This window comes from Sus scrofa, chromosome 14, assembly GCF_000003025.6.
Source record: "Sus scrofa isolate TJ Tabasco breed Duroc chromosome 14, Sscrofa11.1, whole genome shotgun sequence".
NCBI lineage: Eukaryota > Metazoa > Chordata > Mammalia > Artiodactyla > Suidae > Sus > Sus scrofa.
In genome coordinates, this window is record NC_010456.5 from 127,030,223 (window position 1) to 127,047,233 (window position 17,011).

At 43.8% G+C, this 17,011-nt stretch overlaps 2 protein-coding genes across 9 annotated transcripts in view; one reads left to right on the forward strand and one right to left on the reverse strand.

The window, feature by feature from the left end:
* The window catches only part of HSPA12A (heat shock protein family A (Hsp70) member 12A), a 185,376-nt gene extending 178,325 nt beyond the window's left edge, over nt 1-7,051 (reverse strand). For 2 of the 3 annotated variants that reach the window (XM_021073398.1, XM_021073399.1), the window contains exon 1: nt 6,813-6,937. The gene's annotated coding sequence lies outside the window, so the exon portion shown is untranslated. Of the gene's footprint in view, nt 1-6,812 lie in introns of all 3 variants that reach the window. The other variant, XM_013983787.2, reaches the window with a different exon arrangement.
* Nucleotides 1,995-17,011, forward strand: part of ENO4 (enolase family member 4) — a 31,444-nt gene continuing 16,427 nt past the window's right edge. For 2 of the 6 annotated variants that reach the window (XM_003483559.4, XM_005671484.3), the window contains exons 1-6: nt 1,995-6,978; nt 10,231-10,359; nt 11,136-11,326; nt 13,410-13,558; nt 15,319-15,488; nt 15,576-15,707. In XM_003483559.4, the coding sequence (XP_003483607.1) occupies nt 6,814-6,978; nt 10,231-10,359; nt 11,136-11,326; nt 13,410-13,558; nt 15,319-15,488; nt 15,576-15,707 (936 nt within the window). In that variant the 5' untranslated portion in view covers nt 1,995-6,813. Of the gene's footprint in view, nt 6,979-10,230; nt 10,360-11,098; nt 11,327-13,409; nt 13,559-15,318; nt 15,489-15,575; nt 15,708-17,011 lie in introns of all 6 variants that reach the window. The other 4 variants (XM_021073404.1, XM_013983788.2, XM_005671483.3 and 1 more) reach the window with 3 other exon arrangements.

A 17,011-nucleotide genomic window follows, 5' to 3' on the forward strand; every position in this document is an offset into this window, starting at 1 on the left:
AGGAAAACTAAGAGAAAACAACAATAAATAATCCTACACTTTGCCAGTAACATACGTAAATTTTTGACAAGTGAATTTTTTTTAATCCCCCCAAATAATTTTTTGAAGGTTTAATACTAACATGAGATTCATGACCAGGCCGGCAGAAATCATTAGTTACAAAGGTATAGACAGTCTTTTGATTCTGCTAACAAGAACTAGATAATTCCTCTTAAGCAGATTAACTTAAAGTACATTTTCTGGGAAGCGAAAATCCCCTCAATCAGATTCTTATGTTTAATTACAAAAGTCAAACAATTTATTAGCTCTCACTCAAATGCAACAACAAAATAGGTAGGCCCACAACTCTCAAGGGCCGGGAGATAAACCAAATCAATATTTGCACCAGTAAAAACGTTTTTAGCCATAATTTGATAAAACATCTAACTGGTCCTCTTAACCAGGAGTCCTCTCTTCTTTGCTGCCCCCTATGTGGAAAAGACATTAAACTTTGTCTTTATTCACAATAAATGTAATTACTGTATTTATTTTGCTACTTTTATATTAAGAGTACAAATGAGAAAACCTGGCCTTTGTCAGATATTTTATACGTATTCATTTTGCTTTATGAGCCCCATAATTATGTCACAAAAATACTCTTAAGTTGTATCTACTTCTATAAAGTTAAAAAGTATCTATTTAAAAATGGCAAAGTAGCTTGCTTAAAGAATTTCTTTTGTCTGATTTTTTTTTTTCCTTTTTACTGTCTGAACTCACTGGATAATTGCCCTACTTCCAGTTTCATTCTGCCTATATAGAAATTGTGTGTCTATACCCTGAAAAATACCAATTAAATTGCCAGCAGCAGCATCTGCAACAGTTATCTTTTGGTCTTCAGCCTCAGAGCCCTTTGAACAAATGACCGGAAGGCTGAATCTAAAACAGCCTTTGACGGGATGCCAGTTTTGAACACTGGCTTTACGACTGTGACGCCAGCTTCCTAGTGCATTTGGGAAGCAAGCAAGAAATGACGTATCAATTTTATAATTTTGCACACATGGGAAAGGTAAAAAGGTCACTAATATTGTTCTAGAAGAGGGAGTTTCCTCTTATCATTTAATTCCATCTTAATGCCTATATAAGGCTAAATGAAGGATTTCAGACAAATACTACAAAATTGCTAAACATGCTACTTTGTCGGTCCTTAATTTCTTTGGTAATAATGACATCATTTACCATGTGTTGGGCACAGTGGGAAGAAATTCACATGGTTTTTAAATTCAATTTATAGCAAGTCTATGGAATTGGAAATACTAATTAATGGGGAACTGGCTCAGAGAGGTTAAGTAACTTGTGCAAGGTCACACAGCTGGGAACTGGAAGAACCAGGACTTGAACCCATGGGGTCTCTGATTCCAAGACCCAACACCTCAAGGCCTTCTTGGTGGCATCCACTATCGAACTATGCCTGGGTGAAGCCTTAGTCATTCTCTTTATGATGTGATCCATGAAGAAGCAGTGGTCCTCAACCGTGGCTGCACATTAATATCACATGTTAAAAAAATACCTCTGCTTAGGCCCTGCCTCTGGAGATTCTGATTTGACAGGCCTGAGGTAAGGCCCAGGATTCAGCATTTTTCAATATGACAGCAGTGAATAAAACAGGTAATCCTCTTCATGGTGCTTAAGTTCCAATGGTGCTCAGATTCTAGAAGAATCTGGTAGAATCCCCAGGTGATTCTAATGTACAGCCCTGATTGAGAACCAGGGATCAAGAAATTACCACTACTTCCCCAGGCTCCCCTCTCTAAACCCTCAATGTGAGCAACTCAACTGGTTTCTCTAGACAAGGATGGGCAAGAATCCAGCAAAAGCTGACAGCAGAATCTGACTGAGAGGTCTAGATTTAAGAGGAAGTGGTGCACATCGGGAAATGCCTGGGCACTGGAGATGGCTGGACCTGGGTTCAAATTCCACCTTCACCAATTTTTTTTTTTTTTTTTTTTTTTTTTTTGGTTTTCACCCACGGCATGTGGAGGTTCCCAGGCTAGGGGTCAAACTGGAGCTGCAGCTGCCAGTCTACACCACAGCCACAGCAACACAGGATCTGAGCCACCTCATCTGTGACCTACACCACAGCTCGTGGCCATGCCAGATCCTTAACCCACTGAGGGAGGCCAGGGATTGAACCCGCGTCCTCATGGAAGCTAGCCAGGTTCGTGACCATTGAGCCACAACAGGAGCTCTCATCTCCACTACTTATTAATTTGTGCAACCTCAAGCCAATCACTTACCTTTTGTGGTTGTTTTGCAGATTCAATGGGCTGATATAAGCAAAAACCCAGGCAAATAAAAATGCTCCATGAATGGTAGCTGCTGTGGTTTTTGTTGTTGTTATTACTCTACTACAGTGGAAAATGACTGCTGCTGGGAGGCATTAGTAGTGAAACAATCAAATTAGGAAAAAACATTTTTTTATTAGTCAAATCATTCCTACTTTTATTACTTAGCATTTAATTTAAAGCTATTTATACTGCAATTAGCTTGGCAATCGTATTTCTCATTCATGACAACTGGAAGGGTAACCTTATTACTCCCATCCTCTAGATGAGGAAAAGGCAACATTTCCATCTATTCTGTCTCCAGCTTCTATGATTCTATGATTAAAGGCACCTGCAATCATGTTCCTTCGTTGCCTGTGAAAAATGATATTCCACACAGATGGCAAATGCAGGAAAGAAGAATTAACAAGCGCTTGCTAGCAACCCCAAATAACATCTAAATAATCACGTCTGGACATCTGAAGTCCTGGCAAACAAGTTCCAATTTATATAAAGGTGTTGGAAAGGATTAAGGAAAAGTGAACACATACATGTGTCTTTATCCTCATCCGTTTAGGAAATGTCTGACACAGCCTGGAAATTCTTTTTGAAACCCAGACTGAAAAATGGTTCGCTTCCTCTTTGAAGGCTCCTCAATTAGCAGAAAGAAACAGACTCACATGTCCTGATACTTTATCTTGGATCAGAGTTAGAATGTAGAAGAGATTTAAGATGGAGAGACCCAGCTCAGTGCTTCTCGATCAAGGTCCCTGAAAAGCCTGCGAACGGTGGGCAAGTCCACACGTGCAGCAAACACACCCCGACACTGAGGAATGGCTTGCCTGTAAATGCAATTCTGTCACATGTATAGAGTTTTCATGAATGAAATACAAATGCCTCTAGACGGACCACTGAATTCACAGTCACTGTATCTAACCACTGTTACCTGGGCTGTGTCGTGTTCATACTCAAAAAGGGTAGGAAACACTGATCGCGTCCAACCCTCTCATTTCATTCATGAGGTCCCAGCAGATCTTGGGGACAGTGGGACTCCAGGTTTTCCAATTCTCAGAAAATTGTCCTACCCTCCCTCCTTAGATATGTTCCAGAATGTTCTACATCTTCTAAACCTTTCCTTTTCTTCCTTTCCCTCCTCTCCCTCCCTAGATATGTTCCAGAACGTTCTACATCTTCTAAACCTTTCCTTCTCTTCCTTTCCCTCCCCTCCTCAACTCCCCAGTTTCTACATTTAAGGTTGGCAGCATTCAATCCCTTTCAAGCTCTGTGCTCTGAGAGTACCTTCACTGAGATATTTAGCCTCAATATGAAATGTAAATACAGTCACCAAGGTACTAAAACAAGCAATGTATTAAGTATATAAAATATGCATATGCGTAAATGTAGCTTACAGCTAAAACCCTAGTACTTGTAATGTCTATGCAAAAGATAAATGGGAATTGTTATGAATAATAATTTTATTTACCCTGGATCTGTCAACACCAACAGGCTGTTAACCCCCAGCATACCAACTTTTCAAAATGCTTTTGCATCTATTATTATTTCCTTTTATTGTCCCAGTGGCTCACTAGGATGTAAGTGCTACTGAAGCACCAAAGAACTTAAGTGCCCCAAGGAAAAGTTATCCATTTGATCCACTTTTCCCCAGGTTCCTAGAACAGTGCCTGACACATGGTGGGCATTCAATAAATACTGGTTGACTGAGTGAATGACAGAGGTAAACAGAGACGGTAGGTTTATTTATCCCTGTAGCCTGCGTAGAGTTTTATTTTTATTTGAGGAAAATGGAATGATCCATAAGGGAAGAACTGAGTTCCTAAAAATCTCTTTTCAGTCTTCAATTCCCCTTTAATATTTGCCATAATATCCTTCCCTCACATATTTATTTTAGTTTAATTCTTCAAAGTTATAAAATACACTCACTCCAGGCAAATCAGATTCTACCAACACATAAAGACGAAAAAAGGTGGATTTTTTGCACTAAAAGATAAACTTTTAAGTTCTTTTTGTCCCCCCGTATCCTAAATAAATATCTTCCTCAATATTTATGTCCTTAGTTCAAGAGGATTGGTTGTCTTTTTCCCTCCTGAAGATTCACCTATTCTTACTCAGCTTTAAATTCCTTGTGGATGTCTTACGTCTGTGTCTTTAGTTCTTCCTTTCCTCGAGGTACCTCAAGTTCTACAATCCAAAACCAAATGCACCATATTCCCTCCATCAAAACCAGATCACTCTCTCATTTACCCCATTTCTCTCAACTGAGACAGAATTCTACACGCTATCCTTGATAGAGTCATCTTTGATTCCCCAACCCCACATCCAATCACTCAAAGGGGATTTTCATCTTTCCTTCCTATTACCTGCCTCATCCTTCTCTTCCATTGCTACCATTACTGTTTAGGCTCTTACATCTATGTTATTTTCTGCCTGGGTCTTCTGATTTTTGTAACCAAACACCCCCCGAAGCCTACCAACCACCTCTCACAACACCACTTTCATCTTGCCTAGCCTCTATTCAGAAGTTAGAGGGCTCCCCACTCTTACAGAATCATATCCCAGTCCCTTCACAATCTCACCTCGGACTGCTTTTCCATTCTTATTTCTTACTGTTCTTGAAAATAAACCCTTTGCTTGAGCCAGCCTGGTGTACAGCCTGTCTTCACCCAACTCCAAAACACCTGATTGTGAATTAAGGGTTTATTATGTATAAAATCCATTCATTCACTCAACAAACATTTAGTGACTCTCTACTCTCTCAGGTAATGTACTTATGCTGGGAATGCACTGGTGAACAAGACAGATCAAGTCCATGCCCTCAGGGAATTTAGAGGCCAGTGGGTTACAGAGGGGACAGACATCTCGGTCCCATCGCAGGACACTTCCAATCTCCCAGGAAAACATCAAATGAGTCAAGACGGCCCTAGAGGCTGGATTCTGTGGCTCCAGCTCCAAGCGGAGAGGGAGTGTAGAAGAAAGGAAGGGCTGGCCGCCATGGGAGCTGGAGTGGGGAGCATGGCTTCCTTGAAGATGTGGGACTCAACAGGCATTAAAGAAGAAAAGGATGGGCGTGTGAGCGAAGGGGATGCCCTCCATCTAAAGGGGTATGAGGAAAGGAAGAATGGTGGAATGGAAACAGCAGCAGCAGCACTGGCTTATTCTGAGCAAAGGTCATTCAGCAGAGAACATGTCCCTGCCAGGCCCCAGGCTCTGCTGTGGACATGAAAATGACAGACCTCACTCCTACCATGGAGGGATTTCCATCCAGCAAGACTAAGGTAGACCCGTGCTGATCTATTACACTCCAGAGAGTGAAATGTTCCATTAGAGAACTGGAGAAAATACAGAGGGAGTTCAGAAGGAGGCATGTCGGGTTCCTGCAGCAGTATTTATAGAAGCACATTATTTTTATACAGCCTACCTGCCTCTACTGAAAATAGCTATGTTCCAAAGTGTTTTCTCACTCATTTTCTCATTTTATTTGAACTGACTGGTGAAAGCAGGCAGCGTAGTTAAGATTGTTTTCCAGATGAGCAAAGTGCAGCATGAATGTTTTAAATGCTCTGCTTAGGTCACGAATACAAACAGGCAAGAGTTGAACAAGAACACCCAGTCCATCTCAGCCCTTTCCTGAAGCAGAAGTATCCAGAGCAGAGGGCGCCCATTAAAGAAGTTCTATAATTGCACCTGGCAGGTGGAACGAAGCCAAGCAGGCAGTCTCAATTTAAAAGGGCGAGATGCAGGTTCTGGAGAGGGAACATGACCCAATGACAGTCCTCCATTTCTGCTTCTCCTCAAGTCCTGCCTGCTAACACCCCCACCCCGAGGCCTGTCCTTAAGGTTCACCCCCAATTTTTCGGCCTACACTGTTTCTTTCTTCTACTGATTTCACCCCGCTTTTCTCTCCAGGACAGCGCAGTAAGCCCAACCAGCACACTGCGCGGCTCGGGGAAGGTAGTTAAATATCGGTCCAATGAATGAATTCCTGGGACCCCCACAGCTTGGTAAGGATGTCTAGAGTTCTCATAATCCTCCCAGGGAAGTGGGCCGGAACGGGCCGCCCCCACAGAGGCTCCCCGACCGCGAGGAACGATAGGGTGGGTGGAGGAAGCCTGACGGCCCGAGTTCCAGGGCCCCCGGGAAGCCGGCGCACCACCGCAGGCTCGAGTCCCCCAGCTGGAAGCCAGGGTTCCCACGCTTCCGCAAAAAGCGCTGCGTGAGAGCGTGAACCACTTTCCCGTCGAGAAAGTAGTGGAAAAAGACGCCGGGAGCGTGCTAGGCTCAGGAAGCAAGGAGCCCAACCCCGGGGGCCAAAGCCTCAGGAAGAGGGAGGGAGGGAGGAGGGGGAAGGAGCCATTCGCGGCTCCAGCCGCGGGAAGAACCCGGGGCTGGAAGCATCGCGAGATCTGAGGTCGTGATCTCGCTGCGTTGCCTAGCGACGGGGAGGACGCTCACGGGCCCCCAAGCTAACCCCCGCTGTAGCCTTAAATCTCCTACCATGGGGGAAGAAGGCGGCGGCCGCAGCTGTGGGACCACTAGGGAGCTGCAGAAGCTGAAGCAGCAGGCGTTGGAGTACTACCGGGAGAACGACGTTCCGCGCAGGCTGGAAGAGCTGCTCAACTCCACCTTCTACCTCCAGCCTGCCGACGTCTACGGGCACCTGGTAGGGACCTGGGACAGGAACCCTCTTCCCTCCAGCCCCTCTCCCCCGCCCCGCTCTGCGGCAATGCAGTGCGCCTGCGCCGCAGAGTCGCGCACGCGCGCCGCCGCCGCCGGGGGTCGTGGGGTGGTGGTTGTGCAGAGTTGCCACCGTGAAGAAAGAAGCAGAGCGGAAACCTGGGCGCAGGAGTCTCGAGAGAGAGAAAGTGGTGGACTGGAATCAGCTAGAGGAAAGAGGATTGTAGGCGGATTTGTAGCTACGGCGACTGCTCAGAGCCTGGCAGGTGTCCTTGTGGGCTCGCCTGCCAGTTGTCTTTTTAATCACGGAACTTAATACTCTGTAGCTCAGTTTACCAACCTTCAGTGGCCTCCTTTTGACCCCGGGATGGACGCCTTGGCATTTGCCACAACTTGGCCTCAGCCTATCCTGGGGCCTCAAACCCAGTAGGCTCCCATCGTGCCAAGTTTCAACCTATACTCCTTGGCTTCTGCGCCCTTGTCTACCTGGATGTCCATCCCACCTGACCAGCTCCCACCTAAACTTCAGATATAATCAAAATCCTGCCCATTTTATCCTGGACTAATCGTCCTTCAGTGTTCTTGTAGCATTCTCTGAAACCCTCCCTAGCCTGCTTTAGAGCTGTGCCCCTGGATCTAGTCTGGCACATACTTTTGCTTTTTTTGGGGGGGGGGGGTTTGCTTTAAAAACCTCCGCAGCATGTGGATGTTCTCAGGCTAGGTGTCAAATGGGAGCTGCAGCTGCAGGCCTACACCACAGCCAGAGCAACATCAGATGGGAGCCTCTGAGACATACACCACAGCTCACGACAATACCAGATCCTTAACCCACTAAGTGAGGCCAGGGGTGGAACCCATAACCTCATGGTTCCTAGTGGAATTCGTTTCCACTGCAACACTGTGGGAGCTCAGTCCATCTGACACACACCTTTACCTTAAGCAGTGGGCAGCTGGAACAAATACAAGCGTTTTCTCATTTCTAGAACCATAAGTACTAACCAACACCTACCTTCTGGAAGGCATCATGGTTGGGACTGGCAGGAATTTGCACCACGGCGAAGCACTAAGAAGCATGATGTGTTCACAGGGTTCAAGACCACATCTTGTTGAAGCGGTTAATATAAGGGATGTTCCACAGATGTTCATTTTTCTTGGTCACGGCCCATACGTCAGATTGGGGGAGGGCAGTGTTTACTGAGCACCTTGTGCTTTATGTGATTTCACTTCATCCCTAGGACCATGGTGAGATAAACATGATTCCTATTTTGCAAATAAAGGAATTGTGGCCCAGTAAATTTAAATGATTTTCCCAAGGGACACAGTAAATGACAGTAACACATCAAACCTGGTCTGTGTCCCTGGTACCTAGTAGAGGGCATGATGCATGATGGACTCTCAGGAACTATTTATAGGATGAAGGAGTGAAGGCAATGCGGCATTCCATTCTCTTTCCACTGTCTCTGTTTAGAGGAATTCCTGAAATTTAACTCGTCTAACTTCCTCATTTCATGAAGACCTTATCTCATAGCGACTCAGTCCAAAAGGAAAGACTGGAAACTTGGACTCTTGTCCCAAGTGTAATGCTCTTCCCAGTCTATTAGGCAGCAGGGACTTTGGTTAGCACAGCTCTCTGGGATCTTATACCTCAGTTAGGGGTGAATGCTGATGATACATGAGATGACTGGATAGGGTGATATATGCTGCTGTGCTGGCCTGAGGAATAGATCACCTGTGAGCCTGTGAAAAGGGATTCGTGGATGGGGCATATCCCTGTGGGCTGTGGTTTGGCTGGGAGTTTGGCTTGGGTTTGAAGGATGTTCAGGAATTGGGTTGGCAAAATGGCAACCTCCTTCTCGTTTCTCAGTCCTTGCCCTAGTTTTGGCCATCCTGATTCTTACCTAGTCTCTCCCTCTGCGAAGTCCATCCCACATTAGTGCTCCTAATCTTCAATCTGACCTTCTTTCTCTTGCTCAGAAGCCTTCTGTGGTTCTCCCTTGCATGCTGAGTGAGATCACACAGCGTGACTCATAATGCTTCCCCAGACCTCAGTAACGGGCGTATTTCTCCTGTGCCCTCCCCAGAGGCCCACTGACTTTTCCCTGAAGCAAGAACTTCCCCACGTCCATCCCCTCTGGTTTTCCTATTCTCTCTGCTGGAAGTATCTGCCCTCAACTTCTTCCCTTGTCTGCCTATTGAAATACTACACAAGCTCCAGCGTTCAGCTCAAATGCCATTTCTTCTACACGTCTTTTACATATTAGAGGAATTCAGGAATGGGAAAGATGCCTGTGGGCAGTAGAATACTATTTACACCTTGATAAAATGTGTAATTGAGGTTGTGATTGGGAATCAGGCAGATCTGGATTTGATTCTTGGCCCTGCCGTGTGGTAGCAGTCATAAACCCCTAGATTGATGGCCCCGGTGAACCACACCAACAGTGGGAACCATCTTGAATCTTTTTACTCAGGCTCCTTGAGTGGACTTTTCCCTCAGCTTCACTCTCTTTCTTCTGTCTCTTTCTTGGATGACTCCCAAATGACTTCTGCTCTTCCACATCAATGAAACTGCTCTTGCTAATTTCCCAAGAGTCCTCTAGTTCTAGGCATGAACTGATGGTAAGTGAAATACAGCCTCTACCCAAATCTTCACCATTAAAATAGCAGATGCCTTGTGGAAGGAATAAAAATGGACCCACGTAAGGTTTCTCAGATTTGAGTTCATTCTAGTGTTCTAGAGACCAATTGACTTCAGGATCTTGGACAAAAGGATAGGTTAGGGCCCACTAAAGAGTGACCTGGGGAGCTCCCTTCGTGGCTCAGTGCTTAATGATCCCGACGAGGATCCAAGAGGTTTGGGGTTCGATCCCTGGCCTCGTTCAGTGGGTTAAGGATCTGGCGTTTCTGTGAGCTATGGTGTAGGCCAGCAGCTGTAGCTCCGATTTGTCCCCTAGCCTGGGAACTTGCATATGCTGTGAATGCAGCCCTAAAAAACAAAACATAAATAAATAAATAAAAAGTGTGACATGGACCTTTCAGTTAAGACCTATATGCGAGTTTCCGCTGGGAGTTCAAAAGACAAATTACAAATCTCTGTACGTCCCCACAGTGCTGCTGGATTAATCCCAGCCTAAGGAAGACATGCAAAGAGGTTTAGTAGAAACTAGAGTAAATGTGAATGACCTGTTAAATATAAATTAGATGTGCTATGGTGATTTTTGTGTTTTTTTGTTTGTTGAAGGCAAACTGCTTTTCTAAACTTGCAAAGCCTCCCACCATATACAAAGTAGTGGGGAAAAATGTACTGGATGGCCTGGGGCTTCCAACCTTACAAGTGGAAATATTCTGCACCATTCAAAATTTTCCCAAGGTAGGAGGCTGCTTGAATGTGTTCCGCATTGTGTCCTGGCTGTACTTCATTTATTAGCATTTACTGTCTAAATTGTGGAAAAGCAATGTGTTGAAATTCAGTGTCTGTGAAACACACACACACACACACACATTTGTAGATAGTCGTGTACACAAAGCATGAGTCATAAAATCTACCACAGTGGTTTTATTTTGCTTAAGTGTATTCTTGGTACAGACACAACTTGCTCATCTGAAGATGATCCAAGATGGAGAAAGGAAATGGGGCAAAAATAGTTTTAAAACTCTGACATTATTAATGTGATGAGTTCTATAAATCTGCAGATAGGTTTATAGAGTTATAGATTTACATATAGATTTACATAGATCTATAGATCCATAAATCTACTAAAGAAAAATTCTTTTCCATAATTTTACTAATTCATTTTAATTATTACATATTTGTTGTTATAAGTAATTTTGCTACAGTCACTGGGAGGAAAATAATTGAGATTAAATCTGTCTTTTTTAATTTATTGGAGAGGTAGTGATAAAAATGAAGTTCAGTGCAAAGTTTTTTACAAGGGTATTTTAACAGGGTAATAATTTTAAACGTTCCTTGAAGTTGGATTCCACAGTGTTTCAGTAGCTATAAAAATATCTCAAAGAAAATTATAGATTCTCATTTTCTCTTTGAAACTTGGTGATAAAATATATACCTTAAAAGCTGGATACATTCAATTTCCTATTTCCTGTGAAAGGCAGGGAAACTGTAGATGGCGTTTATACTGTTTTCAGAGCATATGTTCTGTGGTGATCTCAACTCACTTCGAAGTCCACGAGAACGCTTTACCTGAACTGGTAGAAGCGGAGGAAGTAGAAAGAGCGGATGCCGTCAGCACGGCGGTGCGATGGGTCAATGAAACCATCACCGAGGAGCTTCGGGGCATCGAGCCCTCCAACCAGGCTGGTGTGGATCAGGTGCTCAGGTAAACCTTGTACTATGAAATGTGTCAAACCTTGTACATCTTTTCCTTCCATTTCCCCTGCCAGTAAGACAGGTCTGTCATATCTATAGAGTACAGTCGGAAAGTCGACTAAGAAGCATGTGCTAAAGCAGAAAATTTTAATCTAAAAAAATTTAATCTAAAATGTTCTTCTGAAAACCCTGCTATTACAGTTTTACTGTGTAGGCCTCTTTTTATGCAAAGAGCGTTCCCAGGATTCAGTGAAGAGTTTCTCAGGAAGAGGATTTAAGTTAAGAATCCAGACCTGGTCGTCCTTTCCCTCCCCCCTCCTCAGAGACCCCCATGAGCGGCTCTTACCCTTTTTCATAGTCGCAGTGGGTGGTGCTTATGTTCTGACCTCCAGGCACAAACAAGCCTGCCAGGCTTTGCCCATAGGTTGACTCTAAAATGTGAAACGTGAGGAAGTGTTTTCCAGGGCTCTGTGAATATCATCATTCAATGCCCAAGTGTGAGTTAGCATTACTTTTCCTTCTGTGCCCGTGCAGTGCCACAACCCTCTTGGCCAAAGAGGGTCAGCTGGATTCTTTTTATCTAAGTTTTTCACTTGCTTAATTGTGCAGAACATCATAGTTTGCCTCAGAGCTGGATCATCACCTTAAAAAAACCTTTTTAAAAGTTTGCAGTTGTTGTAGAGTTTTTGAACGCTATTCCACTTATTCCTCTGTGTCTTTTTTGGGGGGGCGGGGATGTATGTGTGTGTGAGATCTGCTAGTAACATACCCTTAGGGTTTTGGTTTTGTTTTTGTTTTCCCCTCTTAGCTCTCAGTCATACTATTTATTCTACTACATTCTTTTTCCCCCGGAATTTTTTCCTCCTAAATCCCCCATCTTGACTGCTTCCTCACTAGGCCAGCCACACAGATGCCATAAGTCATCCCTTCCTTCTCTTCCTGTTTCCTGGTTCCCTGGCTTCCTCTTTCTTGAATTGCTGGATTACATCCTTTAAAAGTAAGGATAAGGGGAGTTCCCATCTCGGCACAGTGGTTAACGAATCCAACTAGGAACCATGAGTTTCGGGTTCGATCCCTGGCCTTGCTCAGTGGGTTAAGGATCCGGCATTGCCGTGAGCTGTGGTGTAGGTTGCAGATGCGGCTCGGATCCAGCGTTGCTATGGCTCTGGTGTAGGCCAGCGGCTACAGCTCTAATTTGACCCCTAGCCTGGGAACCTCCATATGCCACAGGAGTGGCCCTAGAAAAGGCAAAAAGACAAAATAATAATAATAATTTTAAAAAATAAAAGTAAGGATGAGGAAGGAGATTTGGGATGTAAATTTTTTAAATTCTTACGTGTGTGGAGATGTCAGTGCTTGGCCTTCGAGGTTGACCATTTAGCTGCGTGTAGGCTTCTCATTTGAAATGGATTTGCTTCAGTCCTTAAACAGCACTGCCCCATGAGAATCATACGCAAATCTGATTCTCACCTCTTTTTTTTTTCTTCGTTTTTGTTGTTGTTGGGTTTTTTTGTTTTGTTTTGTTTTCTTGTTTTTGTCTTTGGAAGCTTTTAGCGTCTTTTTATTCTGAGGAGCTAAAATTTTATGTACATGTGCCTAAGTTGGCTTTCTCAACAGTTTTTTTTTTTTTTAACTATTCAATTTAAGCAGCCCCCCTCAAAAATAAAGAAAAAAGAAAAAAGAAGCAATGCATGTAGTGCCACATATTTCACTGTCTATTCTCGCCTCATTTTTCTTCTGATGGTCATTTATTCAAAAAGAAAATCCAATGGCCCTTAATTATATATATATATATATTGTCCACTTTTACTTTAAAAATAACAAACAAGGTTCCAATCATTTTAAAAATCACCTGAAATCTTTAAACATTTATTTCCAGGACAAAATTAATTTCAATTCTTGAACACAGCTTTAAAACAGCCTCTTTTTTTTTTTTTTCTTTTGGCCTTGAAAATTGAAGCTGATTTGTTCTTAGGTAGCTCAGAAAGCAGAATTAATTATCGAAACATATTGGGGTCAGCACTAAAACACTGCCAAAAGTACCTGCAGTATTCCTAAATATCTCATTGTAAAGCCATTATTTTCTTACAAAGGATATTCTTTGAAAATAAAGTACAAGAAGATAAGGAGAGAAAAGAATTGGAGAAGAGTCTGGAAGACTCAACAGTGCCTGTACCTTCACCTCTAACACAACCACCCCCACCTCCTCTACCTCCAGACAAAAAAAAAGGACAAAAGCAAGGTCAGTGGCTTATCATCATGCAGAAAGGCTGAAGCTTGGGCTGCTTTTAAGGTTCAAGTCTCTCTGCTGCAGACCTAGGTTGAGTTCCAGGTACTGTCCACCCTCTATGTCACTTTCTTGCTTGATGCTACTATGTTGGGTGGGCAGGTTTTACCCCATCCTGCCTTCCATTTTTATTTGTAAGATAAAAATATTTCTTACCCAGAGGGGAGCACTCACCAAACAAAGTGCACCACTGAACAGTGGCAGTGCCCAAGGCGGGGAAGGGGAGGGTGGCAGGGAGACCTTTAACTGTTCCTCCCAATTTCCATGAGCTCATCAGAAAGCCACTCCATATTTTCAAGATTAATTATATCCTTCGATATGGATAACCAATGTTTTCTCAGTCCTGGGTAACATTGAGAATTATCTCTTTGGAAGACTTTGCTATTTAAGGCAAATGATCCAGGCAATCACGGCCCTTTGCTCGATGCCTTCCAACATACAGCTAACCTCTGCTCCTCCATCGGGTCAATTCTGGAGCTGCTGCTAGTGTTATAACAGTGTTTTGTAGGTCTGGCCAACTAGAACATGCTCCTTGAGGGCATGAGTCATGCCTCATTCAATTTAGCACTACCAATACCTAGCACAATGCTGGGAACAAACACCAGATAAAGTGGGTCCCATTGGATGAGAAAGCACCAGGGCCAGGGACCACAGAGATCATGAAGACAAGTTCTCTTATTTCAGAGATTCAGATGCTGAGGCCCAAAGAAGGGAGGAGAGTTGCCAACGCAAAAGAATCATGTTAGAATCAGTCTTCTCTTGGGAGGGTAGGGATGGCCACAGCTGAATCACAGGTAGGGAACATCAATTGATGTTCATTGGTGTTTTTGTTTTATTTTTGTCTTTTGCGGGCTGTACCCACAGCATATGGAGGTTCCCAGTCTAATTGGAACTGTAGCCACTGGCCTACACCACAGCCACGGCAGCTCAGGATCCAAGCCACACCTGTGACCTACACCACAGCTCACGGCAACGCCGGATCCTTAACCCACACTGAGCAAGGCCAGAGATGGAACCCACACGCTCATGGATCCTAGTCTGGTTTGCTAACCACTGAGCCATGATGGGAACTCCTGTTTTGTTTTATTTTATTTTCAGATAGAACTCAAAACATAAGAGGGGAAGAAGCAGGAGGGGACAATAATTTGCTAAACATTTAATGTGTGCTGGGGGCATACACATCTTATTCTACTTCTTTTACCTGCCTGACTCAGGTCAGTAGCTGTGGGGATGGAGAGGACAGAAGGGACCTGATCAGACTGGATGGCTGAAAATATGTCAGGGTGGAAGATGGGTAAGGCTTCTGGGTGGGTAGTTAGATCTGGAAGGAATTTCTAATAGAAAAAGGCAGCAGTTTGGGGTTGGCAAGCAAGATAACTAGAGATACACATGAGGAGACAGTCAACATGAAGCTTGTGCAGAGCTAAGGTGGAACATAGAAAAACAAAGTGTTTGGAATTCAAAGACTCTCCAAATCCTCTCTTCATTTAGAAGAGGAATTTCTAACTTTCCGCTGGAAGTTGGGCAGATCTTTTAACCTAAGCCCCCAGGTTACTTCTTGGGGGTTAAAGTGGCAACTATGTGCTTCCCAGCCTCCATTTTCAGACTTTATGCTGGGTCTTCACAACTCTTAAGTAAGGCATGAAAAAGTATAGCTTTATCATAGTCATGCTTCCTAGAAAGCAATTCTTTATCGGTATTATTTTCTTCTTCAGGGAGGAGGGATACTTTCACAGAAAAACCAATTTTACCTCCAGAACCTGATGAACATGTACTCTGTGGCAGCATGGCCATAGGGGCTGTGTCACTGGCTGTTGCCAAAACCGGTGCCATGCTGGACGGTAATCCCCTATACCTCAATATTGCACTACTGAAGCACCACCAGGTACGCATCCGTTACACTCCCTTACAGGGACCCGTGAGTGTCTCCAGGCCATGTTTCCCAGGTCCCTTTGCTTTCCGCCTCTTTCAGGAACAGCCAGCAAAGCTAACTCTACCTCTGCTGATGGTCTCTCTGGTCAGCTGTGGGAAGGCATCACCTGGGAAGCTGAATCTGATGAAAGAACTGATTTGTATACCCCACCCTGGATTAACAGCCAAACAAGTACTATCTCAGATTTTCTCTAAACAAAAACCCATCATGGAGGAGATTTTCGTGTATGCCTCCCCAAGACCTATGACACCAAGGGAGAGGGAATTAAAATATAAAATGAGGGAAAGTATTTTAGGAAGTCAGGGACATGGGAAGATAATAAGACCTCAGACAAAAGGGAACCACATTTAGACCACGTCGGGTCTCAGGCTTCATTACAACGCGGACTCACAGAGAAGCCCTGGGCGTGTAACTCTGTAGGCCTTGATAGTGCTGGAATGATGTTGCGTGGGGCGGTTGAGATATCTTTGTTTACTAGTCTGCACTACGGCAGCAACCGAAGGAAGCTGGCATTGCATAGCAGCCCATTCTGTTAAGCAGGAACTCCAGGGCCTAGCAGATGGCCTGGCACCCAAGAGAGGTTTAGTGCATGTTTATGGAATATGAATGAAGGAATCCGAAGTGGCGTCTTTACTACTCAGAGGTTTGCTAGTCCCTGATTGTTCTTCAGTGGTGTGAATGCATCAATATGTCTCTTTGACTCCTCATGAACTATTCTACCAATTAGGTGGGAGGGAAAACTAATAACATTCGAGTTCTAAAGTGGATGTTTTCAGAAAAAGTACGGGAAGCTCCACCCCCCACTGAGTGATGATATTTTATCTAATTGACTTTTTTTGCCTAGTGAATGTAAAAAAAAAAAAATTTCAAGATGATTTCTTTTATGATAATCATAAATCTCAAGATGATTTCTTTATGATGATCATAAAGAATTCTTTTTTAAGGAGAATAATCATTGCCTCACTTATGTCAGTTTTGGAAGACTAGGACTGATATCTGGCTCACCATCTGTCAGATCATGTTCCGATCCTGGTGCCAGGATCCTTCCTTCAGTTAATATCTGTTGCGCTATTTGGGTACCGGAGCATTTGGCAGGCCATTCTCTGTCTCCATATGCAGATTCCACCATTAGAATACATTTCTCTACTTTCTAATTCGAACACTGTCATGCAGAATCCCTTGGTGACCTAGGACATGAATTGCAAGGAGGTTGGTCAGGAGCCCGTGAAAGAGAATGAGGTTAGGTTGATCCAACAAACTGGACCAATCAGGTCTGAGCAATGAAGAGAGGATCATGGGGAAGAAGAGCCTCTCATTCACACTCAACCAAGTAAAAATTGAGGGCTGAAGATTAACAGTTAACCTTCTGACCCTTAGACTACATGTAATGCACTAACCAGGATGCCTTATCGGGGACCCTACAAATATTCTGGGTTAGAAATAGCCACGTGTGGCATAAGTTTTTGTGTTTATAA